At 40.1% G+C, this 15356-nt stretch overlaps 1 protein-coding gene across 1 annotated transcript; it reads left to right on the plus strand.

Moving 5' to 3' along the window:
- The first annotated feature begins 3171 nt into the window (after window positions 1–3171).
- Window positions 3172–12498, plus strand: taf3 (TAF3 RNA polymerase II, TATA box binding protein (TBP)-associated facto). The gene is made up of 7 exons (XM_080438500.1): window positions 3172–4106; window positions 4757–4999; window positions 5200–7016; window positions 7115–7197; window positions 7972–8242; window positions 9855–9961; window positions 11392–12498. Exons 1-7 carry the CDS (start codon window positions 3941–3943, stop codon window positions 11504–11506), a joined length of 2802 nt encoding a protein of 933 aa, XP_080294626.1. The 5' UTR covers window positions 3172–3940; the 3' UTR covers window positions 11507–12498.
- The last annotated feature ends 2858 nt before the right edge of the window (window positions 12499–15356 follow it).

A 15356-nucleotide genomic window follows, 5' to 3' on the forward strand; every position in this document is an offset into this window, starting at 1 on the left:
AAACATCAGCACCTATGAAATAGCCTACATGTGGGGTATAAACAGAGAAGATAATATAATGTTTGGCTTATGGTAAATCCTGAGTTAACATAGTAAACTACGGAATCGTATTACTGCCATAACAGAAAAAGAAATTAGTATCATGTTATAATGTACATATATATGTAATGTATATACAAACGTATCTCGTCATAAGTAAGTACTTGTATAAAAGTAATACTTGACTTGTTATTACTCTAGTCTTGGTTGCCACTGCTCTGCAAATGGGACTTTCCACTTTGACCAGAGATCAGGAAGTGTCAAAACAAGGAAGGAACTGTTAACTTCTGCACTGTTGCAGGTTTTCGAGCACCAACCACAACCAACTGTCAACTCAAGTTCAAGATTGTTTTGTCATTTGTTTTCCATCTGCACGCAGCGTTAAAAAAAAATCTGCTAGTTAAAGACAGCAGAATTCATAAAAGAATAGAAACAAATAGTGCAAAAATAAGCATACCCAGACAAAAACAATATAAAAACTGAATGAATTTCATCCATAGAGTTCATCTCATATATTTTAATGCATAGGAATGCATACCTCCCAAAGTTAAGACAGCTGTTCTATTGCTCCAGAGGTGCTTGTATTGCTTGTGTAATGCTTTCCATGTTTGGGCTGGCCACTGTGATTAGGATTTTGTTGAAACTATGGGCATAGCAGGTGTTGTCAAGGGGAGGTATTGATGGGTTGTTGATTATGGGGAGTGATTGTGATGACCTCACTCACCTAACCTCTGCTCATTATGCAAGGATGGGATGGCTCAGGGCAGAGGACAGATACTCAACACTACAGAGACACCCATGTACCTGTCAAACTACTTCAAAAATGTAAAAGACATGCACAACACCAGAGGGAGCTCCACTGATCTCGTTCAACCCAGATTCGGCACAAACATGGGGTCAAATTTGTTCTACTGCTATGCCACCAAAATGTGGAATGCCCTACCAACAGCCATCAAAAAGTGACTCCTTACCCTCCTTCAAAACCGCCATAAAAGATCACCTGTCTGCAATTTGTAACTGGTCCTAGTATAAGTCTAAGCTTAACACCAGAAATGACCCCCACACACACGCACACACACAACTGTTTACTGTACATGTACGTTTTATTGCTTCTAGTGTTGATGTTTTGTATATTATTGTTTATTAATTATTATGTCGTTAAATGTCTCGATGAATTGAATACACAGGACCACAATGGAAACAAGCCCTTATGGCTTTTTGTGTTATCCTTTTAGCACCATTGTATAATTGTACCACTGTACTATTTGCAAACTGTTAATAAAATATTCAATCAATCAATCATTCAAAAATGAGGCCCCAACACCCCAACCAGACTACTACTGCTAAAGGTGACAGAGGAGGGGTTACCGCTGAAGAGGTGGCACCAGAGCAACTTAGTTTAATGGTAATAATGCATGAACTTATGAAGAGCAGCTGACATACAGGGTTTTTTTCAGCGCTATAAGACTCACATAGGCCACATTTAGCCTACATAGTCAATGAGAAATGCGTTTTTTTCACTGAAAACGTTTTGAGATATTTAAAGGGCAAGAAATCTATAGCCAGATGGCTTTAAAATGAGGTATACTGTGGGTTGAGGCATTTATCAGTCAAATCAGTTTGTACCTACAAACAATTGTAAGTACATTTTAAATAAAGAATTAGCATGAGAGTGAAAGTAAGTAAGTGTAAGTAATCGAGCATAAATATAAAATATCTAAACAAATATCAAATATGCATAAAGTGTGTGACAGAGTTCCATAGTCTCTTGTACAAATTAAAGATATCAAATAGCAGATCTCAAATAGGCAATAGGCCTACGTCAACTCTATGGCCTAAATATGAAATAAATCAAACCAGGGGGTCCTTAGAGTTATTACAGGGGGGCCGCCAAATCTTTGTGTGATAGGATTTTATTTTATTTGTACCATTAACCACTTGAACCCTATCCCTTTATCCAAAAATAGCAAATCTACAAGCTCACAATGCCTTGCAGCAGCTATTTTCAGAAGAGGTTTGGTGTAGAGGGAAAAAGGAATACAGGACAGGTGGCCACTAGGGACATCTGGGCACATCGAAGTAAAATTGTCTATTTGGTCCAAAATGTTAAAACATTAAAAATGTTCTTTAGTAATGTAAAGCAACATGTGAGCATCCACAGTACATCATTATCAGGCTTAATTTTTATCCTTCAACTTATTGTTTATGCCCCAAAATGACTGGATATACAGGTTTTGTAGCAATTTGTAGAATTGTAGAAATATTAGACCTTAATTGTCGAATGTTTAAGCATGCTCACATCTTAAGACCATTTTTGAAATTCAACATTTCTTAACATTTTGGACAAAATAGCCAATTTTACATCGAGGTGCCCAGATGTCCCTAGTGCCCACCTATCCTGTTACCGAAAAAAGAGCAGACTAAGTACAGAGGTCAAGTTTATTGACGGTTTAGGTGGTTAAATGTCCGAAAATGTTACACATTAACATGAATTTACATGAATTCATGCAACATGAATCAATCCACACTGATATGATGATATTGCTGTTAAAACAAGTCTATGAAGCTACCTATGAAATCTATGAAAAAGTTTAATCTGCAACACAATATTATACCCTGCTTCATCTCTCTCTCAGCTAGGGGGTCCTTGGCCTAAAAAAACGTTGAAGACCCCTGCCATAAACCATGATAAAGTGAGCGATATGGCCATCTAGTGGCCGCATTTAAAAGTGGTAGACCAAAGCAGAGAGGAAGTTTGCTGCCCAGGCATGATGGATGTGTTAAAGTTAAGAGAACGGATCCAGGAACAACAACAAAAGTGACCGTGTTTATGTTTTGATCATTTATCGTGGAGTTGCGAGCAGCTTTCTGGAGCAAAAATGTCTGGGTTGGATCCCATTATTTTATTTGAACCAGGCTAAACCAGGAATGTACAAAAGAACGGGCTAAAAACACATACAAATAAACATTCGTTGCTGCCATGAGCGTAAGTAACTTTGGTGCATGCCAGTGGCGGAATGCTATTAGCTGATCAAATATGTGTAACATTTATATGGCTGGTCCGGGCTCCGGTTAAATCTGTGAGGTGGTCGCATATTTGGACAGTGGTGGAAAGTAACTAAGTAAATTTACTCAAGTACTGTACTTTAGTGCAATTTTGAGTTTTTTTTTTTTACTTTAGTGGAGTATTTCCAATTTTCAATACTTTGGGAAAATATTGTACTTTTTACTCCACTACAATTATTTGAAAACTTTAGTTAGTCGTTACTTTTTAGTTTTAGATTACTATTACAAAACATACATTAACCAGTTCAGCCCTATTTAAACTTCGGCTATTTGATAAATAACCGAGCTCGTAGACCTGCTATTTTCTTAAGATTTTATACATTTGAAACCTGCGAAGTGGGACATTCTGCATAATGGGTAGTGTACTTTTACTTTTGGTACTTTAAGTATATTTTGACGCCAATACTTTGGTACCTTTCCTCAAGTAACCTACATTTCTATTAACGGACTTCTACATTGTACATTGCGGTATTGATACTTATACTCAAGTAAAACATGTGAGTACTTCTCCCACCACTGTGCACGCTCCTGCGCACTCTGCGGCGCAGTGACGAACCTCTCGAACACACGCCGGCTCAGTGTGGGCTGGTGGTACATACTATTTGCGCATGCGCAGTCGTCGCTTCGGGGATGGGTTATGTCGACGGGAACTAAAATGGCGACGCTGGCAAAAGCGCCAATATATTTACTAAAATAGATGTCAAAAATAACAACGACCGTCGTCTTTTTCGAGCCCCTCGGTGGGTTTCACGTCAACATGAGGACCGGGGACGTGTTTTGGAGCCGGGATTGACTGGATACAAGGACCGTAAAGGACCATAACTTTGTCGGCGAGATGTGCGAGAGCTATGCCCGCTCGCTGCTGCGTGTGTCGGTGGCGCAGATCTGCCAGGCGCTGGGCTGGGATGCGGTGCAGCTCACCGCCTGTGACCTGCTGTCGGACGTTCTGCACCGATACATCCAGCAGCTGGCCAGGGGCTGCCATCGATACTCGGAGCTCTGTAAGTAAAGTGTGAACGGCGTTCTGATCTGTCTGGATCACTGCGGCAGAGAATCGACTGTGTAAATACCAGGCGATCACGTTGTTTTTTAAACCCGTAACGGTCCCGCTCTGTGACGAGCGCCCCCTCCATGTACTCAACGTTAAGGCCTAGAGTAGTGACTAGCAAAGGTTGGATCATGTCAAAAAAGTACAGTAAGCTCGCTAGCTAAGTAGTTCTGTATTATGATTATCATCGAACTTGCCCACCTGTAGTAGACTCCAGAGAACGTTTTGATTGGGGGGGACCATATATTTAGTATATGTATCTTGTTTTAGAAATGTGTTGATTTCTGAACAGCTCTTCTCTCGTGTTGTCTGTGACTACTATGAGGGGTGTGTGTGTGTGTGTGTGTGTGTGTGTGTGTGTGTGTGTGTGTGTGTGTGTACATGCATATCTCACCGCATCAATCTCAAATGTCAACAATTGCCAGGATATCGTGATGACTTAGAGTGCAGCACTCTAGTGTGATCTCAATAGTATGTTTAGTTGAGCACAGAAACAGCTGAAGGACGAGCTAACGTTGGAATCCAAGAAGAGCTAAATCTGTCATTCATTGTACACAAAGTATGCTGGCATTTCAAGGCCATATTGTGATGCATTTGTTTCAGATGGACGGACAGACCCAGTGCTGGACGATGTTGGCCAGGCCTTCAGGCTGCTAGGGGTGAGTTTGAGTGAACTAGAGGACTATGTCCACAACCTGGAGCCTGTGGCCTTCGCCCATCAAACGGCACTCTTCCCTGTCAGCAAAAACAACGTCCTGCAATTCCCGCAGCCCGGAGCACGAGACGCAGAGGAGAGAAAGGACTACATTCCAGATTATATGCCACCCCTGGTCTCCTTACAAGAAGGTAGGTCTTAAAGCTGCTAGGCAATACGCATGAGTATGAGTGATGTTGGCTGGGGAGCTGTGTGTTTACAGTGGATTTTTGGCTATGATGATGGGAGGCTACAAAGACTTAAACAGTGTGAGTTCCGTGTGCCAAAATGAACTGTATGACACTTAACTGAATATAGTTCTCACTCCTCTCTCCCTTCCACTCCCCTGTAGAAGAAGAGGAAGAAGAGGTCCTTCCGGACATGGGCACCTCTGCTGAAGCTATGCAGGTGCCACTAGAAGACGATGATGAGGAAATGGAGGAAGATGAGGCTGTCAATGATGAGAACCACCCACTTAAGAGGCACCTGGACAGCCCTGATTCCGCTATGGGCATGATGCCCACTTCCAAGAGACCACGCCTGCATTCTGGCCTCAGCCCGGAATGGGGGGTTGAGCCCAGGGAGCCCCTTACGTCCCTCAACCCTCAACGTGTTCCACCAGGCATGCTAGCTTCTCAGGATAGCCTTGGCTCCCTATCACCTGAAACACCTTCTGGAACTCCATCCTTCAGACCTCAGCCAGTAGTACCTAGACATTCTGATCACAAGTCCCATGGCACTCCAGGAAGAAAGCCTAAGGTCTCCTCCCCTGGAAGACCACGGATTAAATCCCCTAAAGGGGTCAGTGCTGGACCTATGGGTGGCAGCCCCATCCGTTCTCCAAAGTCTTCTAAGGAGAGGAAAAAATCCCCAGGCAGGACCAAGAGTCCTAAAAGCCCCAAGAGCCCAAAGATGGGCTCTGCCAAGGTATCTCACCCCCAGGGAAAAGCGGATGGTTTGCATAATAAGTTGCCCCTGTCAGCGCTGAGTGAGAGGATGGGCAAGGAAAACATCCATATGCATCCAAGTGTGGATGACAAGGAGTTACCAGAAACTCACTTCAGTAAACTTGAACCTGACAATACTGCAATTGATGACTCTATTGATGCTGTAATTGCCAGAGCATGTGCTGAGCGGGAGCCAGACCCGTTTGCTTTCTCCTCAGGCTCAGAGTCTGAGAGCAATGGATTTTCCAGTCCAAGAAGGCTCACCATCATGGAGCCCGCTACACCCAAACTAATGCTGGGACCCATCAACTCTGGCAAAGACACATCAACGCCGCTTCACCTCAATGTAGGGCCAGGAAACTGGACAATGGATGACTCAATTAATGAGGTGATCCGTAAGGTCAATCAGGGGGGTCCATCTGCACCCCCCCAAAACCAAGGAGAGTATATGTCTTCAGGATCGGCTTCACCACCCACTCCTGAACCCCTTCTTAAGGCATTTGAGGAGAAAAACAGGACTGTTTCCCCAGCAGAGATCAAGAAGAAGCTGAAGAAGGAGCTCAAAACTAAATTGAAGAAGAAGGAGAAAGACAAGCCCAAAGACCGGGACAAGGACAGGGGCAAGTTGAAAGAAAAGAATAAGGAAAAGAACAGGGACAAGAGCAAGGACTTCACTAAGGAGAGCAAAATGCCATGGAAGGAGTTTGGCACTAAGGATGATGAGCATTTCCGTCAGCGGGACTTTGTTGGGCCTGATGGGTCTGTGAAGGTAAAGTCCAAAGATGGAGATGGGTCTAGGAAGGAGAAGGAAAAACACAAAGACAAGAAGAAAGATAAAGAGAGAAGTAAAAAGGACAAAGAGAAACGGGACAAGAGTAAAGACAAGGGGAAAGACGACAGGTCAAAGCTGTCTGCCCTCACTCCCTTTGGCCTGGGCGATGTTCCACCCCTCTTCAGTCCCCCCGCCTGCTTGCGTATCCCCTCCATGCTGCCTCCTCTGCCTCCAATCCTCCAGGACAAGGAAGTGAAGATCAAGGAGAAGGACAAGAAGAAAGACAAGAAGGAGAAGAAAAAGAAGAAGGACAAGGAGAAGGAAAAGGAGCGAGAGAAGGCCAAGGAGAAGGAGAGGGAGAAGGAAGAAAAGAGGAAGGAAAAAGAGCGGGAAAAGGAAAAACGAGAAAAGGAGAAAGAGAAGGAAAAAGAGAGGATTCGCTTGGAGAAGGTAACTTGTCCAATCTGTCTTTTATTATGTATCTGCAACAACCAGAATTGTAATGCAGAAATAAACGTTGCTTTACCCTGTGCTTCCTCTTTCCCCAGGTGAAGGTGGACACCCCAGTTGCTCTCCTGTCCCCAGTCATTCCCAGACTGACACTCAGAGTGGGAGCTGGCCAGGACAAAATGTAAGCATGTATATTTGCATTACTCCTGTGCCACAGGGTTTATTTCCCAAGACAGCTACTTGCAGTATGTACAATGTACAGTAGGTGGCCAGTGACTTTGACCAGTTTCACTTTCAAAACCTTTGCATCATGCATGTCACACAAACAGAATGCGATGCGTTTTGTTGATATAACATTTTTTTTCATATAGAGTCCAATCCACAAATCCACCATTTAACTTCCACAATCCACATTATCAAAACCATTGGTGTTGTGTGCCGCATTCTGTTTGTGTGACATGCATGATGCAAAGGTTTTGAAAGTGAAACTGGTCAAAGTCACTGGCCACCTACTAGGCCAAGCACCAATCGGCAACCGATTGCTCGGTGCATCTCTACACAAAATATTGATTCTAAAATGAACTTATAAGGTCACATGTTTCCACTTCCATAGCAACATAAACAGAGGCAGTACACTGGTCTGTTACACAGAACAGCAGTCTGCTGTTCAAAATAGCAGACTGTAAAATGCCTTGGTTGACCATTCAGTATTGAGCATTCACTAAGACCATGTAATAACTATCTATACTATAGCCTACTGTCCGTAATATGTCTTGCAGTTATCATTTAATTTGTCATTTGGTCCTGTAGTTTTGACTGTCATACGGTATGTGTTGTAAAACCTGTAGTTTTGAATGTCTGTGTTCCACTCTTGCCATGACAAAAATAGAGACATTCATAAGAATTCATTAATTCACTCCAGTTTTGCATTCTGGTCTTGTTTTTCCCTTCCTAGTGTTATCAGCAAAGTGGTCCCAAACTCGGAGCCCAAAACACCAGTGCCCAAGATCACTGTGCCAAAATCCGGTCCTGGAAATCGTCCCCGGACACCACCGCCACCCCCAATTATTATTCCACCTGTCCCCTCTCTGCCACCGCCTGCCTCACCACTTCCCCCCTCTGCTCCACCTCCACCTATGCTTCCCCCCACATATCTGCTGTCCGCTGCAGGCCCCCTCAAAACACCAGTACGCAGCGTTGTAACTGAGACTGTCAGTACCTATGTGGTGAGTTCTACTTATTAAAACCCTGACCTCTTCTTTTTACATTGATCAAAATAGAGAACGGTACTCTTAACAACTGTATTCTGGCATCTACTTGGATTGCAGTCAAAATGAATGTTTATCGGCAGCGCAATTGATGGGTTTGCAATTTTGATACTACAGAAGAATTGGTACAGACGGCATTAAAGGACTAAAATGTGGCCCTTTCTCTCTTCTAAGAGAGAAAGGGGGCTGTAGTATTTGTTTGCCATTTAAATATGGCTGTCATGGGTGGTAAGCTGTGGTTAAACTTGCACATTGTCAGCAGAATATTGCTAACTCACCCACATCACTCCATATCCAGAGCAACGGTTTAGGCTCACGATACCTTGGAAATCTCTGCACTGTAGCGCCCCAGTTTACACTGTCAAACTAGAGGCCTCTGTCTTCAATGGTTGTCAGAAACTCTGGGTGCACAGAATGTGAGATCTGTTAGATCACAACCAGACCTGTCAACCTGTATGCATTTTGATTACCAGGAACACATTTTGACATCAAAGTACACTGGTAGGATTTGTCCCTCTAGACTAAAGTATGCAAAAAGATGTTGGCACCTTGTGAGTTCATCACCATGTTGACTAATAGTGTAACTAAGAGATTCACTGAAAAATTCAGTTTTCCTTGCTTCTATTATCAACTATTAGGCAATATAGTTGCATGGTTGCAAGAACTACTAGTAGTGTGGATCCCATACGCTGGATGGACAGCTTGCACCCGATTGGCTACTTCCTCATGGATACTTATCTTATAGAGTGAAGGGACAGTTGTGCGATGTGAAAATTAACAGGAACCTGAAAATTTACAGCAACACTTGATTTTATTCCTCACGCTGTCGGACTGGTTCCTCAAGTGAGGATGTTCTTTGAACTCCTTTGTAAAATTAAACAGACTGGAGGGATATGGAAAGTTGAGATTGTGAATTGACTTAAGTTAATGTTAGCATTATGTAGGCCTATGTAAAGGATTCGCAAGATAATTGATATCGTCTCTCGATATTGTTACAAAATTACGTGCATATTACAAAGACACACGCTTAGGAAATCATACACAAAAAAAAGGAAGGAGAAACTAAAGACAGAATCAACAACAAGCCAGCAACCAACAGTAGTTTCAATATTTGCAATACAAAGTAGTAGTAGTCATGTATAATCAATGCAAAATAATCACATGGTTCAAGTCTTGTTATATTAAACTGATCAAACATGGTTAGTGATTGTAATATTGAAACAAATGTAATGCCATGTAATTTGTTTTCTCAGATGAGAGAACATAACGGAGAGATAAAATTTTGCTTAGTTTACGCAGGTACAGTTTAAACTTAGCATAAGTATAATAAACATAATGCATAACGGCATCTGAAATGCAAAATGATGTGGTAATGGATTGTAACACTTGAAATTACTGAACATCTATTGAAGAACAAGGGCTTAAATTAAAGTTATCACTGCATTTTTGCTTTTGAGCTTCCTTTTACAAAATGTTTTTACATCATAATCTGTGCCTTTATAATGGCCTGCCTGTTCATTTATCACTGAATACCATGTTACTAATGCCATTCATTTATGATCACCTTTAGGTCCGAGATGAGTGGGGAAATCAGATCTGGATCTGTCCCGGCTGCAACAAGCCTGATGACGGCAGCCCCATGATAGGTTGTGATGACTGTGATGACTGGTACCATTGGTAAGGGTCATGTCTCCAGCATAAAATAATAATAGAGTCTGCACACTAATAGACTTGCTCTCAGTTTATTGCAAGGTCATTGTTTCAATCACCTAAGGATCTTCATCAGAATCATGTCTCCATCATTCCATGCAGCTGAGATGATAAGTTACTTCTCGGGTCCACTGATACACCAGCATATTTTTGTATATGGCCCTAGTTAGTTGAGAAAAGATAGTTGACGTTATATGAAAATTACTTAAACAAAAGAGCGCTAAGTAAGTGGTAATTAGTCTGAATGTGAAGTTAGTGTTGTGCCACATCTATTTTATTAATTAATAAAGTAGTCAGAACAATTAGAACAAGGCAGTTTGTAGCGTACTTTAACCACATTAACCCTGGCCTATGTATTTTAGGCATGTCATTATAGGTGAAACTTATAAAAAATTGCTTATATGCTTAATTTATACACATTGTACGCTGAGCTATTTTCGACTTATGACAAGTGGTTGATATACATGGGGAAATTAGATAGTCAATCCTCTGTTATAATTAACTCTTAAGATAGTAATTGTAGAAATAATATAGTTTGTGTCAGATTGTAACAGTATGGTCAATATTACAGTTAAGTTATAGACAGTGAAGGCAGAGATGAGGAAAAGATGAAGGGCAGCTGAATCAAAATCTACACAAATAAGAGGAAAAGGATGCATGGATTCAGAAGTAGAACAGGAGTCAAGTGATGGAGATTCAGAGAAGACAGCCAAGAAAAAGACAGAAATAAGCAGTGAGAATGGAAAGGCAAAAGGAGCAGGTAAATACCAGCCCTTTTTAATGCCACTGTGAGTGAAAAGTTTATACCAATTTGACTTCAAATCCAGTCACTGTCAAATGTCATCGGCAGTCCGTATGAGCCATAGCAATGCTGCCAGGGGTTGGTAGGAGGGGGCTTGCTATGTATTAAGGGTTTTTATAAAAGCAAAACAGTGTTGCACGTGAAAAAAAACACCGTAACTGGTACAAATGACCTGGTAAACATAATGTATACATAATCTAGTATTTGTGCAGCCATAACCCCCTCCAACCAATCCCTGAAAGTTGGCAAACATGCACTGGCAGTGTTATGTATGACTGATACAGATGTCTGATGACATATATACATTTGGTCTTAAATCTCCATTCACAGTGGTATTAAAAAGGTATTACATTTAAAGTGCTGATACAGGCAGATACTGTACTATGTATCAGTTGACAACTGGTATAAAATGCAATGCGGTTAAGTAAAAATAAAAGATGAAAAACAAACATTTTTGAAAGAATGTAACTATTGCATATTTTAGAGTCACATTTGTTTATTGTGTATTATTTGTAATGCTCCGTAATGTGTTATATCACAAGTTTTTTTCTGTCTTTTTACTGGATATAACTAACTAATTGTCTCTTGTGTTCAGGCCTTGTGTTGGGATGCTTACAGCCCCACCGGAGGACCAGCAGTGGTTTTGTGTTAAATGTGCCGGCAAGAAGAAAGACAAAAAACACAAAAAAAGAAAACACAAAGTGCATTGAGACTATGCAAATTAAGCACATTTTGGACATGTATTTTTTTCTTTACGTTATTTTTTGGGGGGTGGGGGGCTTACTCAAGCCATCTTGGGAACACTCCTGGCACTGCTGGAAAAAAAAGAAAAGAAGTTGAACACCGTTGATGATTTTAGTGAATTGATTCAGCCATGTTAGAATGTGACTTTATAAGAAACAAAACAAAAAACTCAACCAGCACATATCCACTCTCAGTTCTCCCATCCCCACTCCCATCTGTAAATGGTTTCCCAGAGGCTTTGTTATCTTCTGGAATGTTCAGATAATACTCCTAGGAGACGATAACTTCATCTTGGTTCTAAAAGATCACAGTTCAGTATTGTTTGTCACAGGGTGAAGATAAAGAACACAGAGAAACCTTACATCTACTTACGTTATTTCTGTTCAGTTCGTTTTGCCACAAAAGGAAAGGACACCTGTTTAAACCTCTCCCCCATTTTTTGCAGTATCACTGAATGAGTAATGTGTGTATATATATATAAAGATGACCGCATTGTGCGTGTATAAATCTGTAAATACCAACTTTCAAGCCAAGTGCATTTCGTTCTTAGGGTTCCGACTTGTTAAATCCATTTTCAGATATTGGTTTTTAACTTGAATGATTTTTCTGTAATTTCTGTACATTTTTTAAATTGGAAAGTTTGTATTTTTATTTTTCTTCATATGGATTTATCCCGGAGGTATACTGTAGCTGTGCTTGTTGTAATGTAATTCATTTTGCTGATTTCAATATTAAAGTGGAACAGTCTGTTGTATCTTCTCAGACAACACCTGAATCTCATTACCATCCTAAATGATTATCTGTAAACACTCTGTATACCTATTTCTTTTCCCCCGTGAAGTTGTCCTTCGCTCACATCATGCTTTTTCTTTCTTTGCCTTTCCACACGTCTTTTTTCTGTAGATGTTTGTTTGGATGCATTGCATTTACTTCATAAAAATACAGTGATAATATTTTAACAAACCCAAGTTTGAGATGTTGAATTTGTTCCTTGGCTGTTTCAGGGTTGTGGACAAAGAAATAACAATATGTGCTCTCAGTTGGCTAGTTGTCAATTTGAACTGCATAGCCAGTCAATGTTGCATTCTGTCACTAGTCAAGTTTTGGATACGCTATTGCATTTGTCACTAGTCAAGTTTTGGATACGCTATTGCAGTTGGCTATGCCTTTCGCCCAGATGCTACTTGCAAGTTCTCTTGCAAATTAACACTTGACAAATATACTCAGTAAGCCTACCATACCTTTAAAGACCAATTGCAGCTACGATTTTTTATATATATATATATATGTATGTATGTATGTATGTATATATATGTATATATATATATATATGTATATATATGTATATATATATATATATATATATGTATATATATGTATATATATATATATATGTATCCCCCTTTCCTGATAAGATGAAGATGAGCATGAAGTTGTCTAAAATATTTTCTGCCTGGCCCTCTGCATTCTATTGGTGCATTTCCCTGAATGCCCACATGGTGTCATGATTTGTGCATGGAGAGGAGCATTGACAAGCTTCTCTGGCATTCAGATTATCTTGGATGCATTCATTTTCGGCTCATCCAAAATCCTATTCTTCCAAAGTTATAGTGTCCTTGCGAATTATTGCTATTGGAATAATGGATGCTGTTTCTGACTATTTTAGCGTGAACTTTGTATAGGTACCACTGCAACAGGATAATCAAATATTTGTTCTTCCACCTCTAATTTAAATTGATGTTTTGTGTGGTGCTGGTTGTCGCTTGGCAAATCTTTTCATTGAGAGCATGTACCAATAAACTAATTGTAGGAGGAAAACTTATCTCAGGGAAGATAACCAGTTCTCCTTGGCTTTAATTACAATAAAACTTACTAATATTAAAACAGAAAACTTGTACAGCTCAAAAACTGTGAACATACTGTATGTAATGTTTTCTATTACATACATTCATACAGATATGGGTGCTTATTAGCCATGTAAATCTTCGTATTGTTTAAGTGTCGGTTCAAGACAGCAGAGCTGATCTATTCAGCTGGTATAGCCCGAGCTTGTGCTCAGATTCTGGCCAGACAGTGTAGGTGGCACTTATAAATAGCATAGCGGTAATGAGAGGCGCTTGATGAAATTGTCATTTATCATTTGACAAAGTATAAAATTTGCCTTGATGGTCTCTCTCTTGTGTGTGAGTGTCACATAAAACAGAATGGAAATCTAACACTTGACATGATAAGTGACAAATTATCCTGAAGTGAGAAATTATATTAAAAAGGGAAGTGGAATTGGAAAAGGAGTGGAATGGTATAAGCCGATGTGGCAATACATAGTATTAAATTAAATGTGAGGTACCTTGCAATCTGCCAGATGTAGATCATCAATACCATACACCTGAATTTCTTGGAATGCAGATATTTACAAAACTATTCTGCTTCTTTGTAGAAGGGTTAGTCACCATATTATTTTCATATTTAGATGCAGATTTTAGTGGTTGACTTCTGCAATATGAGTCAAAGTGGTGGACAAAGTACACAACCCCAGTCAATATATAGACATTCCTGATCAAATGTTACTCAACTACAAAAGGAAGTCGTACTTGTTAAAGTACTAGAGTAGGCTATACTTGCTTTTACAAAAACCTAAGTAGACTACATGCTTTAAAAAAAAAACCGTAATATTCAAAAGTACAAATTACAAAGTAAATTGCCTTTTAAATATCAATATATTGCTGTATTGAAATGTAGACAAGGTCAGTTGGCTCTCATGCATTGAAGGAGGCATGAGCTCAGCCCTGGCCTCCCTAGGTTGGCAGAGGGAAGGTAGTGCCCAGGATTACATAGACAAAATTGGCACTGGGTGTAAAAAAAAATCGTTACAAAATCGTGGGATAAAAATGTAGAGAAAAAAAAGAAAATAAATGTAGACATTTTCCAAAATAATTAGTTGTTCCAGAAATTGACAAAATATATCAATAATCTACAAGCCAATGCCTTGTGTGAGCTTTAGATAACCATGCTGGGACCAATAAAGGTGTGGAGGAAAAAAAATCATTAGCATGAATGGTATGGACATTATGTTGATCATCCCTATTCGCTCTCTGACCTTAATCATTAGGATAGGAAAGGATAGAAGTAGGAAATATGTTTGCTAAGAACAATAAAGGGGTAAATGAAGGAAAAGTGTACAGTGAATAAATTATATAAAAATTAAACATATACAAATAAAAAACTAAATACAAATAGTGCAACTGGCACAATATACAATACACTTGACATTATCCCACATATAGCCTACACTATTATAGCTATAATCTCCAAATAGAGAAGCTATCCCAACCTGAAAAATGCTTATTAAACTTGTATTCGTGTTGAGTGAGAGTGAATACTGCTGGGCAGACAATCAGGCAGTAGACGAGTCGCACAGACTGTCCTGCAGCTGCTGTGCGCTTTGGTACCTGGTCAAAGTGCGTCAGTCTGGGTTTACGTACCTGTCTTGGGTGGAAAGGCCAGTCCATGCTGCCGTGCCGTCTAGTCCTTGTGTAACCTGGTGTCGAGCAAGGAATTTACTATTGTTCAAATGTAAAACTACGCCACCTTGGTAATGGTTAACCAAGGAAATTAAATAATGTATCACCTCTTTAAATCGGGTTCCCCACAACGCAAGTTCGCCAATGAGGTTTGAGACAAGAGCTTTGTTCCCACAAGGAGTTTTATTAAGTTGTAGCACAGCACAATATTTCAGGTTTCACTACATATATTTATTAAATGCCTAATTAAAATAGCAATGCAGTGCAATACAGCCAAAGTAAATAAACATATAAA

The sequence above is a fragment of the Gymnoscopelus braueri genome (assembly GCF_963280865.1).
Source record: "Gymnoscopelus braueri genome assembly, chromosome: 9".
Taxonomy (NCBI): domain Eukaryota; kingdom Metazoa; phylum Chordata; class Actinopteri; order Myctophiformes; family Myctophidae; genus Gymnoscopelus; species Gymnoscopelus braueri.